Source organism: Corythoichthys intestinalis, chromosome 1, assembly GCF_030265065.1.
Source record: "Corythoichthys intestinalis isolate RoL2023-P3 chromosome 1, ASM3026506v1, whole genome shotgun sequence".
NCBI classification, from domain to species: Eukaryota; Metazoa; Chordata; class Actinopteri; order Syngnathiformes; family Syngnathidae; genus Corythoichthys; species Corythoichthys intestinalis.
In genome coordinates this window covers 6,646,923-6,670,628 of record NC_080395.1, presented here as the reverse complement: position 1 = coordinate 6,670,628, position 23,706 = coordinate 6,646,923, and the positions used below count along the sequence as shown (strand labels likewise).

Below are 23,706 nucleotides of genomic sequence, written 5' to 3'. Positions count from 1 at the left end.
ACAGCAAAAACATTCCCCCATTGACTAGAGAATGGTGAAAAAGCGGTACTGTACAAAAGCGGAATGTTGCAATACAGAAAAACTTGGACACCATGAACTCGAAACTCGAAATAAACGTCTTCACCCCTTACCAGTTGTTGAAAATGATGGACACAGACGCCTGTAGGCAAACTTTATTCCACCCCAATTAAAGAAAAACTTTATTCCGCCCCATTGACCAAAAAATGAATAAATATCCTAATCAAAAGTATATAAAAATAATAAAAGTTATATTCTCCACCCCAAATGACAAATATGGCTAAAGGCTAAAGAATAAAACTGGGACTTACAAATGGCACAAATCTACCGAGTACTATGATTTAGAACCTAACGAAAAAAATAGTAGTCTTTGAACAAAAATCCCAAGAACGAAAATGAATCTATGGTGATTGTGGAGATGTAAAACAATCCAGTGATATGACATGTGTCGAGGAATTACAAAACCCAAATGTGACTGCAAAAGATCGAAAAAATGTGACGGAAAAAATAAACCCCACTACATAAACAATGTGTATTCCCACCACTTACCAACAACGTCAGGGGCACCTTTCCACACCACATTTCTAACAGCAACATCCGCATGTGAAATCAATAAAAGGGAAAAAGGAAAGAAAATCCAAACCTTTTAGCGAAAAATAATATTACAAAGAACAAATAAACGAGAGCACTATAGCAACAGGGACCATGACGCTAAACCTATTTATTTCCATAATCAATTGTCGCTTCCTAGGACATGGGTCGTATGGGAATTTGTTTATTTTCTCCCAGTCCGGATCCGTCATGGTTGTCCCCCACCCGAGTGGATCCTAGTGTAGCTGTAATCTGTTCAACTCAAAAGAATACAGAGCCTCCAACATATTTTAAAACACTCCCTAATTAAAGCATAGAACGACTTTGCCTTTGTGTAGAACACAAACAATGAGCTTAAGGTGTCTAAAATATAATGCGGTACCTACAGTAAAGTTAATCATTAGAAAGTGAAAATAAAATAATAAAAGTAAAGAATCTTAATCAAATACATCTGGGACTATGTGGTGTACTTAAAATATGTCACGTACTCACATGTTTTAGTTTTTTTCCTAATGCTTGTCGAGACGTCTGAGGCACGGTAATCTCTCTAACATTTAAATACTCTCTCAAATTCAAAAAGACCGGAAAACATTCACCCCGACGAAACACAGCATCGTCAGCTGGGGTGAGTATAAAACCGTGGGGACAGTCGTGACGGCTGTCCCTTGGCGATGAACCATTATTTTGTGAGCACCTGTTCTCACACAACCACCAGCTCACGGCTCGTGCGATACCGCAGTCACAGCCCTGAGGGAATAGGTGGGGTCTGGAATCAAACCTTTGATCCTCCAACCATTGGCGATCCCTTCTCCCACCTGCGAAACCGGTGGTCCGTGTGCCGGTGCGATGGCTCCGCTTGTCATACCCAGTTCCAGCCCTGCTAGCGTTCAGGGCGAATGTCCTCCCATCCTGTCAACATACACATCTGGTGTTTCAGGGGATCGATAAACAGAAATAAGGATAAACTTAAGAATAGACAATTTGTCATACTTACTTATCATAACTGGGCCTATTTGTAACCTTACCACCTGAAACGTCCCAACCGCACCAGTCTCAAAACTCCAACATGTGATGTGGCAGATTATTATCCTTAAACCTTGAAATCTTTTGGGAAACAATGTGGTCAGGGAAAACTTTAGATCGTTGTAATGGCCTCTGCGTGCTCCTAAAATATGTCGTGCTATTAAAGCTAAGTGAGATTATGAATAGTATTATGTTTATAATAATTTACTGTTTGTTGGGCCTAAGAACTGTATGTTTAGAGTTGAACAGACTGTACAAGTCAATAAAAATTTACAGTTGTCCGCATCCATATTAACTTTCAGTAATAATGTTGGTGTTATCTTGGCCCCCTTAACCCCCTCTAGCCATGCCCACAATTGCAATTGTAAGCATGGCTATATCACTCATAGCTACTACTCAAAGTGCATTATGAATACCCAGTACATGTTATCATTCCCAAGTTACATCAGCTTGTGTGATACCCCAATTATCTAGACCAAATCAAAGACTATCCCCTATGGTGGTCTAAATGCCATCATTTGAGATTCTAACTCCTTTTTTTTTTTTTTTTTTTCCCCCCAATAAGCTTAATAATATTGATCGTCAACAACCCTAGTCACAAGGAATCATTTTGTCAAAGGATGGGAGTTGTACATTCATTCCTACGGTGTGTGGTTGTCTACTACACGTTTAAACTGTTCAATGGTTACCATTGCAACAATCAACACAAAAACATTTGTATGTCTTATTATTTCCAGTTTACAAACCCCTCATGTCCAATTCAGATCCCAAACAAAGCCACTCAGCAATAATTAAAATATTTATGTCTTGGAAAGTGATGCCTTTTCCTTTGTTCCTTATGTCATTCAAAATATGTATCTTTCTCCCCTTTTGTGAAACCATTAGGTCCCCCGAAAATAATTGCAAAATAACAAACCAGTGAATAGGATCAATATAATAAATGCAAGTCAACCAGTTTGACTTTTTATAAAAAATGGAAAAGAATAGAAATAGATGAATAGAATTTTTAGAAAAAATTCTAAAAAATATGAAAAATACAGTTAGCACAGACATGGAACTAAACAACACTTTCTCCACTCCTTTTTTTTTTTTTTTTTTTTTAAAATATTATTCAAGTCCTTAAAAATAAAAATCTGTTCCATAAAGGTGTCCAAAGGAATGGAAAAATATCACATGAGAGTAATTCATCAAAAGATCAAGAACAAAAATCCAAAATGAAAACATAAAAATTGTCTTATACTGGGGAAATTGTATTTATAGGCAGTAGACTTGGAAAGGTATTCTGAAATTAAATTAACTCATCTCTAGATTCTGTCTCATTATCGTTGTATCGTTCGAGTATTATTCTTAACTTTTAACATAAGCAACTTCCCCAGCATAATAAATTGCATTTGGCACGATGCCCGTGTTTGTTTACGTTCTCCAATTTAATTCCTCCCCTCTTATGTAATTTGTTAATTCGATTCCTACTGTGGTCTTTCTCTTAAAAAATTGGTTGCTAATTTCCCCTATAATTTCAAAGCACAAAATTTACCTACATTGGTCTTGTCTTTTCATCCCAGATCATGAAATTGGTGAAAATGTCTTATTCCCCTTTTTTATTTTATTTTATTCATTTCTTGATTTCTTTTTTGCAAGGATAGCCCAATTCTATCCGCAGGTGACCCAAAACATTATATTTTAGTGAAATCTGGCATTTTCAAGTCTTTTTAAAAACCTAAATCCACTTTTACATTGTCCCGTATATCAAAATTAACACATATAGGAGATTCTCCCTCCGCATTCTTCCGGGAGTCAATAGTGGCTAGGGAAGGACTGTCTTATCTATTGTTTTACCAAAACAACCAGAGACTTGAGCTTGAGATGACCCACTTTAAAACTTTGCTCTTTCCTAAACTTTAACCCTTTAGGCAAGGCATCTCAAACTTAAATTAGCTTCTATAGACTCCAAATTAAACGGAACTACAAAATAACTCCAAAATCAGTTTTACGAAAGTGCAAAAGGAAAAGAAAATATACTAAATGAAATTATTTCCTTCAAGTGTCAACAATGAAAAGAAAATATCCAAGTTAAGATAAAAATAAAAAACTAATAAGACTTACTATTTATCTCATTCTGGGAACGTTATCTCCGATGTAAATTTGGAATCGTGATAAGTGTTATGAAAGAACCATTTGCTTTTTTTATATTGCATTGTTACATGTTTTCTTGTGGCCCCCTATTTGATAATTTGTCAATTAACTTTGGTCATGGCCTGTCTCGACAAAGTTGGCCACTTATTTCCTACTCTATTTTCATAACAGCAAAAATTAGTTCAATTTTAATTGTCTTCTTATATCACAACTAAAATCAATAAAGTTATCCTGTTGTTCTTTGGATCCCAGCTGAATTCACGACAGCCAATTCTATCAACATGTGATCCAAAAGTGACACTTTCCCCATATTCATCATGCTTGAATCCCCTAAAAATTACATTTCAAACTATTCGTTATACTAGAAGCGAGCCATGATATCAATTCCCCGTTACTAATTTTAAGGTGTTCTTTGCTGGTTCGGTTTGCATGTTTGTTATTCTAATAATTGTAAGTTCGTGGTTGAACCCATCACTTTAATATTCTTTTGTTTCTCTACATTCTTTTGTGAGTAAAAATCTTCTTGTTAGAAAAAGCTTTTTTTTTTTTTTTTTTTAAAAATCTATAACTTTACCAAACATCCAGGGACTTCAGCCCTCCTTGCTCTGCTTGGCCTGAACAAGAGCAAGAGGGGCCTCCCGCCCATCGGCCCGCGCACCTCATTTTGAACACTGTGTTCCTTTTCTAATCAGATCTACTGATTTTTTAGAATTTTTTACATGTTGTCCCTTTTTGGCTCTCAATTTTATCTTAAAATGTTAAACAAGGACTGGAAAATTCCCAGCTTCAATTCTAGCCTCCCCTTATAATCAATTTTGGCAAAAAACCCAGCGGATGCCGTCGAGGACCCCATGTTGCAAATAGGGGCCACCGACGGCCCGCCCTCCTTATTTTGAACACAGTGTTCTTTTCTAATCAGATAGCCCAACTCCAGGCGCCATGCCAACGGCTGTCTCCCAGAACGTTAACAGGGGCGCTTCCTATTTTTTCGGCTTCATTTCGAACAACACTAAGCAAAACCAAAACGTCCACTTACTTTAACAAGAGACTACACGACACCATAGCAACTTAACATTTAAACAACAACAGTGGCAGTCCAACAACTGAGTTTCGATTTCCGTGAACAACTCGTCTAATTTCTTCCCTGTACCCTCACAGCCCTCCTTAGCGCATTCATATAGCCATTTGTCACGGGTCCCTGACCTAAATCTCCGCTGGGCGAATGTGTTCATGGCCATGTTTATTGTTCTGCTTACCGCAAGCAGCGAGGCCCTCTTTGCTGTTGGGCGTCACTTCCAACAGCGGGCTTAATACCTTTATTCTTTTTTAAGGGGGGACCACTTCCTAGGGCCTCCACAACCCAGCTCTCAAACCTCCGACTCGTCAGCCCTGAGGTGCGGAACCGCTATGTTCCAGTCCCGGTGGCTTTGGCCCGGCCTGACGCTGCCCGCCAGCCAAACCACCACAACCTTCAGGACAAGTATATGTCTATCCAAATTTATATGTATACCTCTAAATATACATATAAATGCATACACATATTGCGCGTAACAGACCCCTCATCTAACTTAAAAAGTGGGTCGTCGCATCTACTCTATACTCAAATATACATGCCCATATCTATCCCATACACATATCTTTGTATGTATATGCATACATGCGCATGTATATATTACGTATGTCCCACCACATCAAATCGGGAAACAACAACCTGTTGTCTAGGAGCCAACCAGCCTGAGCGGGAGGGAAACGCTGTGTCCCAACCTGTGGTTGGGAAGCGCGAGTGGGGAGGGTGAAGTTGATAAAGGGGTGGGGGTCTGGTGTTCACGGAAGATTGGTGTTTAAGTATTTTCCAAATTATTGTTCTTTTATTTTTTATTTTAGCAGGATCCTCTTACATATTTATTTTAGCATTTTATTTAGTATTTGTGATATAATTATAGTATTTTAGTATGTAGGAAAGGAATGGAGAGGGTCGCGCGGTTGCGAGCGCACATAGACGTGTGCGCGCAAGTGCGCGCGACAGGCGCAGGCAGCGGCTCACAACCTCTTTTGTGTTGTTAAGTTTCTCGCAATTTAATAAGGCTCCGGGGACACCGCTTCCTAATAACCTAAGCTTGTCCTGTTTTTTTTTTTTTTTTTTTTTTTTTTTTTTTTTTTTTTCTTCGCCCAGCCTAAACTACGCGACGCATGGCGTATATGTTGCACTCTTTCTGAATCTACCCCTCTAGTGCTAAGACTAATGTTACCAAACTAATTCCCCATATGCCAGAATGCAACATTCACCGCTAGACAAAACACAAAATGGTCGAAGGTCGCTTCAAGTCAACTTTCACCCGCCTTAAATTATGACAAAACGTCTTTTTACCTTTTCGGCTTTTAGCGGTGCACCTAAAAGGGCTCCAGTTGACTCTTCCGCAGCCGTTCGTCCATCCCCTCCGTCGTCTGGGCCTATCACGTCGTCTAACCATCACGTCGGGTCACCAACTGAAGGAATTTAGTCCTCCCAGCCCAAAGCGCACGGGGAGGCCGGCAACAGAACGGAAATGTGCTCCGCCACCCGACCCCTCCGAGCGGAGCCAGGCCAGGAGGAAGCTAAACTCCGCGCGTTCCTGTGTTAACCCTTTGCACACTGACTCCATGTTTCAAAAGCTTGAAGAACACTCGCCGAAAACAGGTTGACAATTTATTCGTCGACAATGGTAAAAAACAAGGCAAAAACAGACGACGGAGGGACAATTCTGGATCCAAAACAAGGCTACATGTTTCCGAGCAGAAGAAATCTGTCTTATCTCAGTGTCCAGTCTTTTTGAAGTCTTTGCTGACGCGGGTCTTGTCGAAGGCGTTTCTGGGCGTTGCTTTGGGGCCGCCCCCGCTGTGGCCGGTTTTGGGCGGTTTAGGTTCGTGCGCGGATTGGGACGCCCGCTATCAACTTTGCTGTCCGGGCTGGTGGTGCTTGTTTTAGGACAAAGCGCTTTGTCCTTGGAGTTTGCTGAGAGCAGATTCCCCGAGTATGTGCGTCACTCATGATAAGACGGCATTGTGTATCTCTATTTCTTCTCATTAAACTATGGTGTGCTATTTATTTTATATTAGTAGTGTAGTCCTACCGTAAATATGAAAATGATACACATTTCCTGATTAATTATATTACGTGTGTTAGCCTAATGCAAACAGTTAGACGGTGCCTACGAAAACCTGTACCATATGTATGTGTTAGACTATATATGTGTTAGACTAATGCAAACAGTTATATGGTGTGTGCGATGACGATATCGTTTCCCCTTCAATATATATATTTTTTAAAGAAAATTTCACTAGATGACTTGATTAGTCATTTGGAAAGACTTTGGATGACTCACAATGACCAGTGTACAGTGATCCCTCGTTTTTCGCGGTTAATGGGGACCAGAACCAACCGTGATAAGTAAAAAACCGCCAAGTTGCGCACCCTGCCCTCCAAATTTTTATTTTTTTGTGTGTGTGCTCAATGTATTTATTCAGATTTAGCATTGGAAAGAGATACATATAAGGCATTTTTTTTTCTCACTTTTTCCCCAAAGTATGATTTAAAAAAAAAAAAAAAAAAAAAAATATATATATATATATATATATTAGGGTTGTTCCGATCATGCTTTTTGCTCCCGATCCGATCCCGATCGTTTTAGTTTGAGTATCTGCCGATCCCGATATTTCCCGATCCGATTGCTTTTTTTGGCTCCCGATTCAATTCCGATCATTCCCGATAATTTTTCCCGATCATATACATTTTGGCAATGCATTAAGAAAAAAATGAATAAAACTTGGACAAATATATACATTCAACATATAGTACATAAGTACTGTATTTGTTTATTATGACAATAAATCCTCAAGATGGCATTTACATTATTAACATTCTTTCTGTGAGAGGGATCCACGGATAGAAAGACTTGGGAATCTGTGTATTGTGACTAAATACTGCCATCTAGTGTATTTGTTGAGCTTTCAGTTCAGATACTGCAGCATGCCCCAAGGCATGATGGGAAAGTGGAACCATGATGGGAAGTAAAACAATGACTGTAAGTCATGCTAAGAATGGATATACCATCTCTGCTTAGGGAAATAAGTTTCGGAGAAAGGACAATGATTTCATGACACCTTGCTTCTCCACGTTGTCTTTTATGATATAACTAAACATGGAAAATTGCTTGCAAAGGTTTAATTAAATGGGAAAAATATAAATGGCTGTCAAACTTCACTCTACTCAAATACTACAGATTTGTATTTCTCTAAATAGCTAAAATAGTGCCACAATATAATGAGTGTGGCATCAAGTGAAGGGGCCATACAGCGCAAATATTAATAACGTAAATACTTAAGCGTGACCCATTTATCGCCGCTGTATTTGGGATATTTATGATAACCCTACGCTAAGCCTAAACTAAAGACACTGGATGAGTGTAACATATTATGCCTGTAACGTTAAATACAATTAGAAAATGAGTTGTTAAAATATATATATATTAAAAAAAGGCATGGCCGAAAAGTTTTTGCCGATTCCGATACTTTGAAAATGACGTGATCGGACATCTCTAATATATATATATATATATATACAGTGCATTGCAAAAGTATTCGGCCCCCTTGAACCTTGCAACCTTTCACCACATTTCAGGCTTCAAAAATAAAGATATAAATTTTTTAATTTTTTTGTCAAGAATCAACAACAAGTGGGACACAATCGTGAAGTGGAACATAATTTATTGGATAATTTAAACTTTTTTAACAAATAAAAAACTGAAAAGTGGGGCGTGCAATATTATTCGGCCCCCTCGCGTTAATACTTTGTAGCGCCACCTTTTGCTCCAATTACAGCTGCAAGTCGCTTGGGGTATGTTTCTATCAGTTTTGCACATCGAGAGACTGACATTCTTGCCCATTCTTCCTTGCAAAACAGCTCGAGCTCAGTGAGTTTGGATGGAGAGTGTTTGTGAACAGCAGTCTTCAGCTCTTTCCACAGATTCTCGATTGGATTCAGGTCTGGACTTTGACTTGGCCATTCTAACACCTGGATACGTTTATTTTTGAACCATTCCATTGTAGATTTGGCTTTATGTTTTGGATCATTGTCCTGTTGGAAGATAAATCTCCGTCCCAGTCTCAGGTCTTGTGCAGATACCAACAGGTTTTCTTCCAGAATGTTCCTGTATTTGGCTGCATCCATCTTCCTGTCAATTTTAACCATCTTCCCTGTCCCTGCTGAAGAAAAGCAGGCCCAAACCATGATGCTGCCACCACCATGTTTGACAGTGGGGATGGTGTGTTCAGGGTGATGAGCTGTGTTGCTTTTACGCCAAACATATCATTTTGCATTGTGGCCAAAAAGTTCAATTTTGGTTTCATCTGACCAGAGCACCTTCTTCCACATGTTTGGTGTGTCTCCCAGGTGGCTTGTGGCAAACTTGAATCTTGCAACCTTTCGCCACATTTCAGGCTTCAAACATAAAGATATGAAATTTAATTTTTTTGTCAAGAATCAACAACAGGTGGGACACAATCGTGAAGTGGAACAACATTTATTGGATAATTTAAACTTTTTTAACAAATAAAAAACTGAAAAGTGGGGCGTGCAATATTATTCGGCCCCTTTACATTCAGTGCAACAAACTCACTCCAGAAGTTCAGTGAGGATCTCTGAATGATCCAATGTTGTCCTAAATGACCGATGATGATAAATAGAATCCAAATGTGTGTAATCAAGTCTCCGTATAAATGCACCTGCTCTGTGATAGTCTCAGGGTTCTGTTTAAAGTGCAGAGAGCATTATGAAAACCAAGGAACACACCAGGCAGGTCCGAGATACTGTTGTGGAGAAGTTCAAAGCCGGATTTGGATACAAAAAGATTTCCCAAGCTTTAAACATCTCAAGGAGCACTGTGCAAGCCATCATATTGAAATGGAAGGAGCATCAGACCACTGCAAATCTACCAAGACCCGGCCGTCCTTCCAAACTTTCTTCTCAAACAAGGAGAAAACTGATCAGAGATGCAGCCAAGAGGCCCATGATCACTCTGGATGAACTGCAGAGATCTACAGCTGAGGTGGGAGAGTCTGTCCATAGGACAAAAATCAGTCGTACTCTGCACAAATCTGGCCTTTATGGAAGAGTGGCAAGAAGAAAGCCATTTCTCAAAGATATCCATAAAAAGTCTCGTTTAAAGTTTGCCACAAGCCACCTGGGAGACACACCAAACATGTGGAAGAAGGTGCTCTGGTCAGATGAAACCAAAATTGAACTTTTTGGCCACAATGCAAAATGATATGTTTGGCGTAAAAGCAACACAGCTCATCACCCTGAACACACCATCCCCACTGTCAAACATGGTGGTGGCAGCATCATGGTTTGGGCCTGCTTTTCTTCAGCAGGGACAGGGAAGATGGTTAAAATTGACGGGAAGATGGATGCAGCCAAATACAGGAACATTCTGGAAGAAAACCTGTTGGTATCTGCACAAGACCTGAGACTGGGACGGAGATTTATCTTCCAACAGGACAATGATCCAAAACACAAAGCCAAATCTACAATGGAATGGTTAAAAAATAAACGTATCCAGGTGTTAGAATGGCCAAGTCAAAGTCCAGACCTGAATCCAATCGAGAATCTGTGGAAAGAGCTGAAGACTGCTGTTCACAAACACTCTGCATCCAACCTCACTGAGCTCGAGCTGTTTTGCAAGGAAAAATGGGCAAAAATGTCAGTATCTCGCTGTGCAAAACTGATAGAAACATACCCCAAGCGACTTGCAGCTGTAATTGGAGCAAAAGGTGGCGCTACAAAGTATTAACGCAAGGGGGCCGAATAATATTGCACGCCCCACTTTTCAGTTTTTTATTTGTTAAAAAAGTTTAAATTAGCCAATAAATGTTGTTCCACTTCACGATTGTGTCCCACTTGTTGTTGTTTCTTGACAAAAAAATTAAAATGTTATATATTTATGTTTGAAGCCTGAAATGTGGCGAAAGGTTGCAAGGTTCAAGGGGGCCGAATACTTTTGCAAGGCACTGTATATTCAGGTAACTGAGTTACTAACTCATACATTACATACATTACATTACATTTTGGGAGAAGTAATTTGTAACTCTAATTAATTACTTTTTTAAAGTAAAATTAACAACACTGAATATAACTACATTGAAGTATTTTCTTAAAGCATTTTTAGTACGTTCTACCTGTATGCATCTAAGCAAAAGAAGTTGAGAGTGCACCGTAGTACTTTTGGTGTTAAATTCGCCTCATGTAAGACTTTTCGCCGATGTACGACATTTTGGCAGAACACCGGTTCATGTTTGCCAGCGATGTGAAGTAGTTTCATACTTCTACCTTTTCCTCTTGGGAATATTGTTGTACCTTAGGATTATTTTGTTGCGTTGCACTAGGGTTGTTCCGATCATGTTTTTTTGCTCCCGATCGTTCTAGTTTGAGTATCTGCCGATCCCGAAATTTCCCGATCCGATTGCTTTTTTTTTTTGCTCCAGATTCAATTCCAATCATTCCCGATAATTTTTCCCGATCATATACATTTTGGCAATGCATTAAGAAAAAAATGAATAAAACTCAGACAAATATATACATTCAAAATAAAGTACATAAGTACTGTATTTGTTTATTATGACAATAAATCCTCAAGATGGCATTTACATTATTAACATTCTTTCTGTGAGAGGGATCCACGGATAGAAAGACTTGTAATTCTTCAAGGATAAATATGACTTTGTATATTGTGACTAAATATTGCCATCTAGTGTATTTGTTCGGCTTTCACTAAATGATACTGTAGCCATTTAACTGTTCTGCCCAAAGGCATGATGGGAAGTGGAACCAAGACTGTGCGTAGTGGCACCAATTGATATATCTTCTCTACTCATTTTACGCTGCCTTATAGCTCTATATATATGTAAAACGGCGCCATCATAGATTGAACGCAACAATGCGTGAGTGAGTGAGTCGTACAAAGCATGCGTTAATTGCGTTAAATATTCAAACGTGATTAATTTTTAAAAAATTAATTACCGCCAGTAACGCGATAAATTTGATAGCCCTACTTTAAGCCTAAACTAAAGACTGCATGAGTGTAAGACATTTTGTCTGTAACGTTAAATACAATTAGAAAACGATTTAATTAAAAAATATATACATATATATTTAAAAGAGGCATGTCCGCTATATTTTTGCCGATTCCGATACTTTGAAAATGACGTGATCGGACCCGATCGGGACATCTTTAGTTGCAACCCTAAATAATTTTAAATAAATAAGAAATAAATACATTTTTAAACCCCATCTTTTTCAAACGATTCTGATACTCGAAAAAAATAACGTGATCGAATCAGTGACATCTTTAGTTAGTTAAAAGCCAAGTCAACTATTGGCTGTAATGTGAGGGTGGGACATTTTCCTAATCATATCTCATGTGGCTGTGTGCCCTGGGGTTGGTCGCAAGGTTGTTGATTTTTATCCATAAAGGGTCACCGCTGCTTTCTTTCAGGTGCAGCCTTCTCCCTCCATGATGATAATGGTCAGATTGCCAGATTGAAGGCAGAACTGCAGGGCAACTTACGGAGTTTATATAGCTTTGCTTCCGAGGGCAACACAGAGCGCTGGCAGCAGCAGTCTCTGGCGGATGTCTACACGGAGCTGGACGTCACCTACGGGGCTGACGTCAGCCCCGACAAGCGGCACGAGGTCCTTCAGATGGAGACATGCGCCACAGCCAAGGAGTCTATCCTGCCATGCGACATCTTCAAAAGCCCTGACGGGAAGCAGCGACCGATACGCACGCTGCTCACCGTCGGCTTTGCGGGAATCGGAAAAACCTTCTTGGTTCAAAAGTTTGTGTCGGACTGGGCCAGCGGGAATACCAATCAGGACGTGGACTTTATCTTTCCCTTCACCTTCCGCGAGATGAACATGGACAAAGGGAAAAGATTTACGCTGGCCGAGTTCATCCGTCGCTACGTTTGCGGGAGCAGGCATATGAGTGAGGAGACGCTGAAGAATATATTTGACGGCCTGCAGACGTCTGGGAAGCGAGATTACGACAGCAGCGGGATCAAAGTCTTGTTTGTCCTAGACGGACTGGACGAGTGCAACTTCAAAATCGACTTGAAGAATGAGATGAAAGTAGATGTGGACGTGAAGGAGGCCTACCCGCTGGAGGTGCTCCTGGCGCATCTCATCAAAGGGAACTTGCTTCCCTGTGCCAGGGTATGGATCACCACGCGGCCCGCGACTGCCTACGATATCCCGTCTGACCTTATCGACAGCAAAACAGAGGTGAAAGGTTTCAGCGATTCCCAAAGGCTAGAGTACTTTAGGAAAAGGTTCCCAAATGAGGAGCGCATCATTGAATACATCCGAAAATCTCGTACCATCTTCATCATGTGCCACATTCCTATCTTCTGTTGGATCACTGCCGCAGTTCTTCAGCATTATTTGGAGAATAGGAAGGAGGGAGAGCTTCCCACAACGCTGACCGATATGTACTCACAGTTTGTGTTTCACCACCTGGAAAAGTTCAAGGAGAGACAGCCAACGAAGTACATCCGTTATGTGAAAGCGCTAGCAAAACTGGCCTTTCACCACACCATGAATAAGCAGCAGATCTTCTACGAGAAGGACCTGGTGAACAGCGACCTTGATTACAGCCAAGCCTCTAAACACTGCGGTTTGTTCACCGAGGTGTTTAAGGAGGTCCATCCGCTCAGAAGACACCAACAGGACAAGATGTTTCAGTTCATCCATCTGACCATCCAGGAGTATTTGGCCGCACTGTACGTGATGATGAGCTTCTTCAAATACAACGAGAATGTACTGGATGATTCAGGAGGGTTACTGAAAAAAATGTTGAAGCGTTTTAGGCAGACGACAATCACTGAGGTTCACCATTCGGCTCTGAAGAAAGCCTCAGAGAGTGAAGGAAACCTGGACCTGTTCCTCCGCTTCCTCTTTGGCCTTTCCTTGCCGTGCAACCAGGAACGAGCAAGAGAACTGCTGGAGGCTCCTCAGGACTTCGGGCAAAGCAAGTCAAAGACAGTCGAGTTGATTCAGGAGAGGATAAAACAGAACCCTCCAGAGAAGAACATCAACTTGTTCTACTGCTTAACTGAGCTGAAGGACAACTCCTGGTTGATGCAGATCCGACAGGAAATGAATCCAAAACGTCCGGCCTGGCAGCAAATGTCAAATGACATGTGGTCAGCCCTGGCCTTCTTCTTATTGACCGACGATGAAGCCATTGAAGACTTTGATCTTCAGGAATACTACCCAATGCCGTTGGGGCTTGAGAAGTTGTTGGTGGTGGTCAAGGCTTCTCAAAAATCAAAGTATGTATTCTAGGGTCTTCTTGAAGTGCAAAAAGTCCAAAAGCAAAATGCAAATGCAAAAACAAGTGCAAATCGCAAAACAAACAAAAATCACAAAACAATTTTTTTAAAAATCACAAAACCCAACAACAAATCCGAAAACAAAACGAAATGAACTCATTCACTCCCAAATATGTGTTCGTCATCTTTTGGAACACTTAGGTTCAAAACTAAAGACGTATCAAAACAATACTTCCTGATCTTCAACTGCTCACGGAAGAACTGATTGAAAAACTAATTTTCATGATGAAAGATTGGAATCTAATTTTCTTTTATTAAATCCGTGCCGCCATCAAACACAACATTCGGTGGCGCTTGACAGATCAGCCCAAATCATCACAAATAGCCAGGACAGAAAAAGATTGCTTCATAACAATGGGAGAGAGAGAGAGAGAGAGAGAGAGAGAGAGAGAGAGAGAGAGAGAGAGAGAGAGAGAGAATTTCATTTTGTTCACTAGAAACTGCAATTTCTGGAGAAATTACTCTGGGTCTTTGCTCTGTGGTGATACAGATCTTAACCCCGCCCAGGTTGGCTTGGGGACATTTCGGGGACAATATCAGGTCACTTCCTGTCGATTTGGGGACATTTTTTTTTTTTGCCATTGAAAATGAATGGGTAAAAATTGGATGTTCATGGACGTCAATGGCAGCACCCTCCATAAGCGTCAATGGAATTGGGGACATTTGTGGGGCATGTCGTATTGATATGTGGTCATTTCCTGTTGATTTGGGGACTTTTTTTTTTTTTTTTACCCATTGCAAATGAATGGGAAAAAATTTGGACGCCCATGGCCGTCAATGGCATCGACTCACAGGTGCGTCAATGTACATTAACATCAATACATTTGACATACATGGCCGTCAATGGTAAAATTGCAATGTAAATTCTATTGAAAATCCTCTTGAAAGTGAATGGGACATTTCCCATTAAAAATGAATGAGCAAGTTTTTGGCAAATTTTTGGGGAAGTGTAACTTTTATTCAAATTCTATATATAAATTTTATGCCCCTCACCGTCCCGGAATTTTTAATGCCCAAATTTTGTGATTTGGTAAAAAAGTTGTAGGACTAGATACAAATATCCAAGGAACCGTAATTTTTTTTCAAATTCTGTATTTAACTTTTATGCCCCTCACGGTCCCAGAATTTTTTACGTCCAAATTGTGTGATTTGGTCAAAAATTGAAGGACTGCATACATTTTGAATTGTTTTTGTTTCCCATTAAAAATAGGGTTTAGGGTTAATCCTAACCCTAAATCAGTTATGGTCTTGGATTCAGGAGGAGCAGTGTGGTTTTTGTCCCGGCCGTGCAACAGTGGACCAGCTCTATACCCTCAGCAGGGTACTCGAGGGTGCATGGGAGTTCGCCCATCCTGTCTACATGTGTTTTGTGGATTTGGACAAGGTGTTCGACCATGTCCCCGAGTCCCGTGGGGGGGTCTTTGGGAGTACGGGGTACTGAGCCCTTTGGTAAGGGCTGTTCGGGCCCTGTACTACCGGTGTCAGAGTTTGGTCTGCATTGCTGGCAGTGTGTCAAATTCAATCCCAGTGAGAGTTGGACTCCGCTAAGGTTGCGCTTTGTCACCGATTCCGTTCATAATTTTTATGGACAGAATGTCTAGGCGCAGCTGAAGCGTTAAAGGGGTCCGGTTTGGTGACCTCAGCATTGCATCTCTGCTTTTTGCAGCTGATGTGTTGCTGTTGGCTCCATCAATCCGTGACCTCCAACTCTCACTGGAGCAGTTCTCAGCCAAGTGTGAAGCAGTTGGGATGAAGATCAGCACCTCCAAATCCGAGACCATGGTCTTCAGTCGTAAAAGGCTGGCGTACCCTCTTCGGGTCAGGGATGAGATCCTGCCCCAAGTTAAGGACTCTAAGTATCTTGGGGTCTTGTTCACGAGTGAGGACAGAAGGGAGCAGGAGATTGAAAGGCGGATCGGTGCAGCGTCTGCAGTCATGCAGACTCTGCAACGGTCAGTGTTGTTAATAACGGCGTTACAATATAACGGCGTTACTAACGGCGTTATTTTTTTCAGTAGTGGGTAATCTAATTAATTACTTTTCTCATCTTGGCAACGCCATTACCGTTACTGAGGACGGAAAGGCATGCGTTACTATGCGTTACTATATTGGTCGAAAAGTCTGAGGGAGATGGACTCACCGAGACGACGGAGCAGGAGTATGGAGGAGGCAAGAAAGTTGTGACGCCGAGCAAACGCGATGCTAGGTAGCTCCAATAATACATGTTGTAGCTGATAGCTAGTACAAACTACGCGCGTATGTTATGGTAGATATGGTAGACATGATAGATATCACATGTACTGTACATAGATATAACTAGATGCAAAATGACAGACATGGCACTAAATGAGTTAGTAGACAGCCGCCATCTTAAAGCAGTACTTTTTAGGACGGCTCTGTTGTAGAGAACCTTCCTAGCGAACCTAAGTAACTTTTTAACTTCTAAATCGGCAAAATCTTGACTTGAATCTATCTTTAAATGATGAAACAGTTTTAAAACTTTCATATGTAGAAAGTAGAGAGAAGGGAACTAATGCAATAATGGGAGCAATTTTAACAATTTTTAACAGCTGATTCAGGGTAAAGGGTAAATTAAAACTTCACATAGTGTGGCCAATGTTTTTTTGTTTTTTGTTTGTTTGTTTGTTTGTTTGTTTTGGGAGGGGAAAAAAAAAAGTAATTATCACCAATTACTTTGCCAAGTAACTAATTACTCTTACATTCAGGTAATTGAGTTACTAACGCAATTACTTTTTGGGAGAAGTAATTTGTAACTATAATTAATTACTTTTTTTCAGTAAGATTAACAACACTGGCAACGGTCCGTAGTAGTGAAGAAGGAGCTGGGTGACAGGCGAAGCTCTCGATTTACCAGTCGATCTAGTACATTCCTACCTTCATCTATGGTTACGAGCTGTTGGTCGTGACCGAAAGAACACGATCCCGGATACAAGCGGCCGAAAGGAATTTCCTCACAAGGGTGTCCGGGCTCTCTCTTAGAGATAGGGTGAGAAGCTCTGTCATCTGGGAGGGACTCTGGGTCGGGCCGCTACTCCTCTGCATTGAGAGGAGCCAGCTGAGGTGGCTCGGGCATCTAGTTCGGATGTCTCCTGGACGCCTCCCTGGAGAGGTAATACGGGCATGTCCCACCGGTGCGAGACCCCGGGGACGACCCAGAACAAGCTGGAGAGACTATGTCTCTTGGCCGGCCTGGGAACGCTTTGGGAGGAGCTGGTTGGGGAGAAGGAAGTCTGCGCTTCCCTGCTAAAGCTGCCGCCCCCGCGACCCGACCCCGGATTAGGCGGTAGCTAATGGATGGATGGAGGGGTGGTTGGTTTTCAGATTTGTCATTGGGTTTTGTGAGTCACATTTTTTCCTTTTTGTCATTGTTTTTTGCATCTTGAAATTAAAATCTATTTTTATTAATAATAATATTCAAAGCGCCGTACGACTGTAAAGTCAGTAAGTGTTACGTTTGGCTCGCTCTCACTTCTTTCTCCTGCTTGTTTGCCACAGGCTAAACAATTGTAACCTGGACAAACGCAGTTGCCACCTACTGGCCTCCGTTCTCAGCTCTCCATCCAACCTGAGGCATTTAGACGTGAACGACAACAACCTTTTGGACATGGGGGTCGAGATCCTCTCGAAAGGACTGGCTAGCCAAAACTGCGTCTTAAAAGTCCTCAAGTATGGAGCTCCTCCAGTTACAAATCTTCCGTGGTTCCCGTCGACCAATCAAAAGAATCGCTGCTGCTATTAGCCAAGGAAAAGGAAGACAAAATGTTACTTTTAGTAGAACCTTCATCACACTAACCAGGTTCCCTTCCTGACTTCAAACAATGATCTCATTTGTTGCAGGCTGGAACGCTGTGGGATAACGAAGCAAGGATGCTTGTCATTGGCCGAGGCTCTAAAGTTAAAACCCTCCAGTCTTCGAGAGCTGCACCTGAGCTGCAATGATCTGTCAGACCTGGGGGTTGAACATCTCTCGAAAGGACTGGCCAGCCCACACTGCAACTTAAAAGTCCTTGGGTAAAGAGCTTTTTCAGTTAGAATTATTTTGTGCTTCCGGTCAACCAATCATCAGTGCAGAATCACTGTTTTTATTTGCCAAGGAAAGGCGGATGTAATGTTACTTTCAGTGGAACTTTCATAACTTTAATGAGGTTCCCTTCCTGACTTCGGGCAATTATCTCATTTGTTGTAGGCTGAGGAACTGCAAGATCACTGAGCGAGGATGCATTTCATTGGCCGAGGCAATCAAATTAAACCCCACTCTTCTTCAAGAGCTACATCTGAGCTGGAACAATCTGTTAGATGTGGGGGTTGAAATCCTCTCGAAAGGACTGGCAAGCCCATGCTGCATCTTACAAATCCTCGAGTAAGGATCTCCTCCAGGTCCTAATCTTCCGTCGATCCGGTCGACTAAACAAAAGAATCACTACCGCTATTAGCCAAGGATAAGGCATTTAAAATGTTACTTCTAGTAGAACCTTCATAACTTTGACCAGGTTCGCTTCCTGACTTCAGGCAATTATCTCATTTGTTGTAGGCTGAGGAACTGCAAGATCACAGAGCGAGGATGCATTTCATTGGCCAAAGCTCTCAAGTTAAACCCCTCCCATCTTCAAAAGCTGCACCTGAGCGACAACAACCTGTCGGATGAGGGGGTCATGATCCTGTCAGAAGGATTGGCTAGCTCACATTGCAAATTAAAATACCTTTGGTAAGGAGCTCTAGCAGTTAGAAATCTTCTTTGGTTCTGGTTGACCAATCAAAAGAATCACAGGTTTCACCCGCCCAAGAAATGGCAGACAAAACATTTCTTTCAGTTGAACCTTCATCAATGTAACTAGAGTTCCCTTGCTTACTACAGGCAATATCTCATTTGTTGCAGGCTGTCATATTGCCGCATCACAAAGAAAGGCTGCATTTCATTGGCTGAGGTGCTCAAGTTAAACCCCTCTCATCTTCAAGAGCTGGACCTGAGCTACAACGATCTGTTGGACGAGGGGTTCGAGATCTTTTGTAAAGGATTGGCCAACCCACACTGCATTTTAAAAGTCCTCAGGTAAGGAGATCCTTCAGTTAGAAATCTGCTGTGTTTCTGGTCGGCTAATTAAAAACATGCTGCTATTATTAGCAAAGGGATAGGCTGACAAAACATAACGTTCAGTAAAACTTCATCGTGTTAACCATTGTCCTGACTTTAGGCAATTATCTCATTTGTTGCAGGCTGTCATGTTGCTCTATCACTGAAAAAGGATGCATTTCGTTGGCTGAGGTTCTCAAGATAAATCCCTCCCATCTTCGAAAGCTGGACCTGAGCGCCAACAATCTATCGGACAAGGGGGTTGAGATCCTCTTAAATGGACTGGCCAGTCCACACTGCACCTTAAAAGTCCTTAGGTAGGGATCTGCTCCAATTAGAAATCTTCTGTGGTTCCAGTTGACAATACAAAAGAATCACTGCTCTATTCACCAAGGAAATCCCATGAAAGACATTACTTTCAGGAGAACCTTCATACAGTGCCTTGCAAAAGTATTCGGCCCCCTTGAATCTTGCAACCTTTCGCCACATTTCAGGCTTCAAACATAAAGATATGAAATGTAATTTTTTTGTCAAGAATCAACAACAAGTGGGACACAATCGTGAAGTGGAACAACATTTATTGGATAATTTAAACTTTTTTAACAAATAAAAAACTGAAAAGTGGGGCGTGCAATATTATTCGGCCCCTTTACTTTCAGTGCAGCAAACTCACTCCAGAAGTTCAGTGAGGATCTCTGAATGATCCAGTGTTGTCCTAAATGACCGATGATGACAAATAGAATCCACCTGTGTGTAATCAAGTCTCCGTATAAATGCACCTGCTCTGTGATAGTCTCAGGGTTCTGTTTAAAGTGCAGAGAGCATTATGAAAATCAAGGAACACACCAGGCAGGTCCGAGATACTGTTGTGGAGAAGTTTAAAGCCGGATTTGGATACAAAAAGATTTCCCAAGCTTTAAACATCTCAAGGAGCTCTGTGCAAGCCATCATATTGAAATGGAAGGAACATCAGACCACTGCAAATCTACCAAGACCCGGCCGTCCTTCCAAACGTTCTTGTCAAACAAGGAGAAAACTGATCAGAGATGCAGCCAAGAGGTCCATGATCACTCTGGATGAACTGCAGAGATCTACAGCTGAGGTGGGAGAGTCTGTCCATAGGACAACAATCAGTCGTACACTGCACAAATCTGGCCTTTATGGAAGAGTGGCAAGAAGAAAGCCATTTCTCAAAGATATCCATAAAAAGTCTCGTTTAAAGTTTGCCACAAGCCACCTGGGAGACACACCAAACATGTGGAAGAAGGTGCTCTGGTCAGATGAAACCAAAATTGAACTTTTTGGCCACAATGCAAAACGATATGTTTGGCGTAAAAGCAACACAGCTCATCACCCTGAACACACCATCCCCACTGTCAAACATGGTGGTGGCAGCATCATGGTTTGGGCCTGCTTTTCTTCAGCAGGGACAGGGAAGATGGTTAAAATTGACGGGAAGATGGATGCAGCCAAATACAGGAACATTCTGGAAGAAAACCTGTTGGTATCTGCTCAAGACCTGAGACTGGGACGGAGATTTATCTTCCAACAGGACAATGATCCAAAACATAAACCCAAATCTACAATGGAATGGTTCAAAAATAAATGTATCCAGGTGTTAGAATGGCCAAGTCAAAGTCCAGACCTGAATCCAATGGAGAATCTGTGGAAAGAGCTGAAGACTGCTGTTCACAAACACTCTCCATCCAACCTCACTGAGCTCGAGCTGTTTTGCAAGGAAGAATGGGCAAGAATGTCAGTCTCTCGATGTGCAAAACTGATAGAAACATACCCCAAGCGACTTGCAGCTGTAATTGGAGCAAAAGGTGGCGCTACAAAGTATTAACGCAAGGGGGCCGAATAATATTGCACGCCCCACTTTTCAGTTTTTTATTTGTTAAAAAAGTTTAAATTATCCAATAAATTTTGTTCCACTTCACGATTGTGTCCCACGAGTTGTTGATTCTAAAAAAAAATTTTTAATTTTATATCTTTATGTTTGAAGCCTGAAATGTGGCGAAAGGTTGCAAGGTTCAAGGGGGCCGAATACTTTTGCAAGGCACTGTAACTATAACTAGCTTACCTTCCTGACTTACCTCATTTGTTGCAGGCTTGAAAACTGCAGGATCACTCAGGAAGGCTGCATTTCATTGGCCGAGGTGCTCAAGTCAGAGCCCTCCCATCTTCAAGAGCTGAACCTGGTGGGCAATCAAGTGGGAGAAGCAAAGAGGGTCTTATTGGACGTCCAAGAGGACCCCAACTGCAACCTGAAGATTGTCAGGTAGGATCCAAACAATGTTGCTTGCCAGTGTTTATTCATGTTCAATTCTGATTCTTTGCGTCTTTCTTCAGCTTTCACTATTGAAGTTAAGAACAAAGTTTGATCCCTGGCGTCAAGAAGGGTGAGTCATTCCAGCTGTTCATTATTTGAAGACGTTGAGTCCATTTCGACTCTCTTTCAGATTTTGTTAGGTCAAGGTACTGTCCGACGACTGCAAGACGGTGTCGGCGCTACGGGCAAAGCGGCCTCACTCACCGAATTCGAGGCGGTTTGCCCACCGGCGTCCCGTTCTTTTCAGCAACTCTACTGGGAGGTGGACTTAAACGGGAAGGTCAATGACGTTGCCTCCAAACTGCTGGCAGTTGTTTTCTGGCATCAATATACAGTGGGGCAAATAAGGATTTAGTCAACCACTAATTGTGCAAGTTCTCCCACTTGAAAATATTAGAGAGGCCTGTAATTGTCAACATGGGTAAACCTCAACCATGAGAGACAGAATGTGGAAGGAAAAAAAAAACAGAAAATCACATTGTTTGATTTTTAAAGAATTTATTTGCAAATCATGGTGGAAAATAAGTATTTGGTCAATACCAAAAGTTCATCTGAATACTTTGTTATGTACCCTTTCTTGGCAATAACGGAGGCCAAACGTTTTCTGTAACCCTTCACAAGCTTTTCACACACTGTTGCTGGTATTTTGGCCCATTCCCCCATGCGGATCTCCTCTAGAGCAGTGATGTTTTGGGGCTGTCGTTGGGCAACACGGACTTTCAACTCCCTCCTCACCCCGTGGCGTCAAAATGATAACAAGAACGGTGAGCAAAAATCCCAGAACCACTCAGGAGGACCTACGAATGACCTACAGAGAGCTGGGACCACAGTAACAAAGGCTATTATCAGTAACACAATGCACTGTCAGGGACTCAAATCCTGCACTGCCAGACGTGTCCCCCTGCTGAAGAAAGTACACGTCCAGGCCCGTCTGCGGTTCGCTAGAGAGCATTTGGATGATCCAGAAGAGGACTAGGAGAATGTGTCATGGTCAGATGAAACCAAAATAGAACATTTTGGTAGAAACGCAGGTTCTCCTGTTTGGAGGAGAAAGAATACTGAATTGCACCATACCCACTGTGAAGCAGGGGGGTGGAAACATCATGCTTTGGGGCTTTTTTTCTGCAAAGGGACCTGGACGACTTATCTGTGTAAAGGACAGAATGAATGGGGCCATGTATTGAGAGATTTTGAGTGAAAATCTCCTTCCATCATCAAGGGCATTGAAGATGAGACGTGGCTGGGTCTTTCAGCATGACAATGATCCCAAACACACAGCCAGGGCAACAAAGGAGTGGCTTCGTAAGAAGCATTTCAAGGTCCTGGAGTGGCCTAGCCAGTCTCCAGATCTCAACCCCATAGAAAATCTGTGGAGGGAGTTGAAAGTCCTTGTTGCCCAACGACAGCCCCAAAACATCCACTCCTTTGTTGACCTGGCTGTGTGTTTGGGATCATTGTCATGCTGAAAGACCCAGCCACGTCTCATCTTCAATGCCCTTGCTGATGGAAGGAGATTTTCACTCAAAATCTCTCGATACATGGCCCCATTCATTCTTTCATTTACACAGATCAGTCGTTCTTGTCCCTTTGCAGAAAAACAGCCCCAAAGCATGATGTTTCCTCCCCCATGCTTCACAGTGGGTATGGTGTTCTTCGGATGCAATTCAGTATTCTTTCTCCTCCAAACACAAGAACCTGTGTTTCTACCAAAACGTTCTATTTTGGTTTCATCTGACCACCACACATTCTCCCAGTCCTCTTTTGGATCATCCAAATGATCTCTAGCGAACGGCAGACGGGCCTGGACGTGTACTGGCTTCAGCAGGGGGACACGTCTGGCAGTGCAGGATTTGAGTCCCTGGCAGCGCATTGTGGTTCTGGAATAATGGTCACCGTTCCTGTTATCATTTTGACGCTATGGGGTGAGATCTTGCATGGACCCCCAGATCGAGGGAGATTATCAGTGGTCTTGTATGTCTTCCAATTTCTAATAATTGCTCCCACAGTTGATTTCTTTGCACCAAGCGTTTTACCTATTACAGATTCTGTCTTCCAAGCCTGGTGCAGGTCTACAATTTTGTCTCTGGTGTCC

The 23,706-nt window shown here is 41.8% G+C and overlaps 1 protein-coding gene across 1 annotated transcript in view; it reads left to right on the top strand.

Moving 5' to 3' along the window:
* LOC130919267 (uncharacterized) overlaps positions 1 to 23,706 on the top strand; it is a 64,180-nt gene that overhangs the window by 2,762 nt on the left and 37,712 nt on the right. The window contains exons 2-11 of the mRNA XM_057842239.1: positions 12,294 to 14,130; positions 17,707 to 17,877; positions 18,049 to 18,222; positions 18,398 to 18,571; positions 18,743 to 18,916; positions 19,088 to 19,261; positions 19,426 to 19,599; positions 21,393 to 21,563; positions 21,681 to 21,684; positions 21,745 to 21,894. Coding sequence (XP_057698222.1) covers positions 12,294 to 14,130; positions 17,707 to 17,877; positions 18,049 to 18,222; positions 18,398 to 18,571; positions 18,743 to 18,916; positions 19,088 to 19,261; positions 19,426 to 19,599; positions 21,393 to 21,563; positions 21,681 to 21,684; positions 21,745 to 21,894 — 3,203 coding nt within the window. The remainder of the gene's footprint in view (positions 1 to 12,293; positions 14,131 to 17,706; positions 17,878 to 18,048; positions 18,223 to 18,397; positions 18,572 to 18,742; positions 18,917 to 19,087; positions 19,262 to 19,425; positions 19,600 to 21,392; positions 21,564 to 21,680; positions 21,685 to 21,744; positions 21,895 to 23,706) is intronic.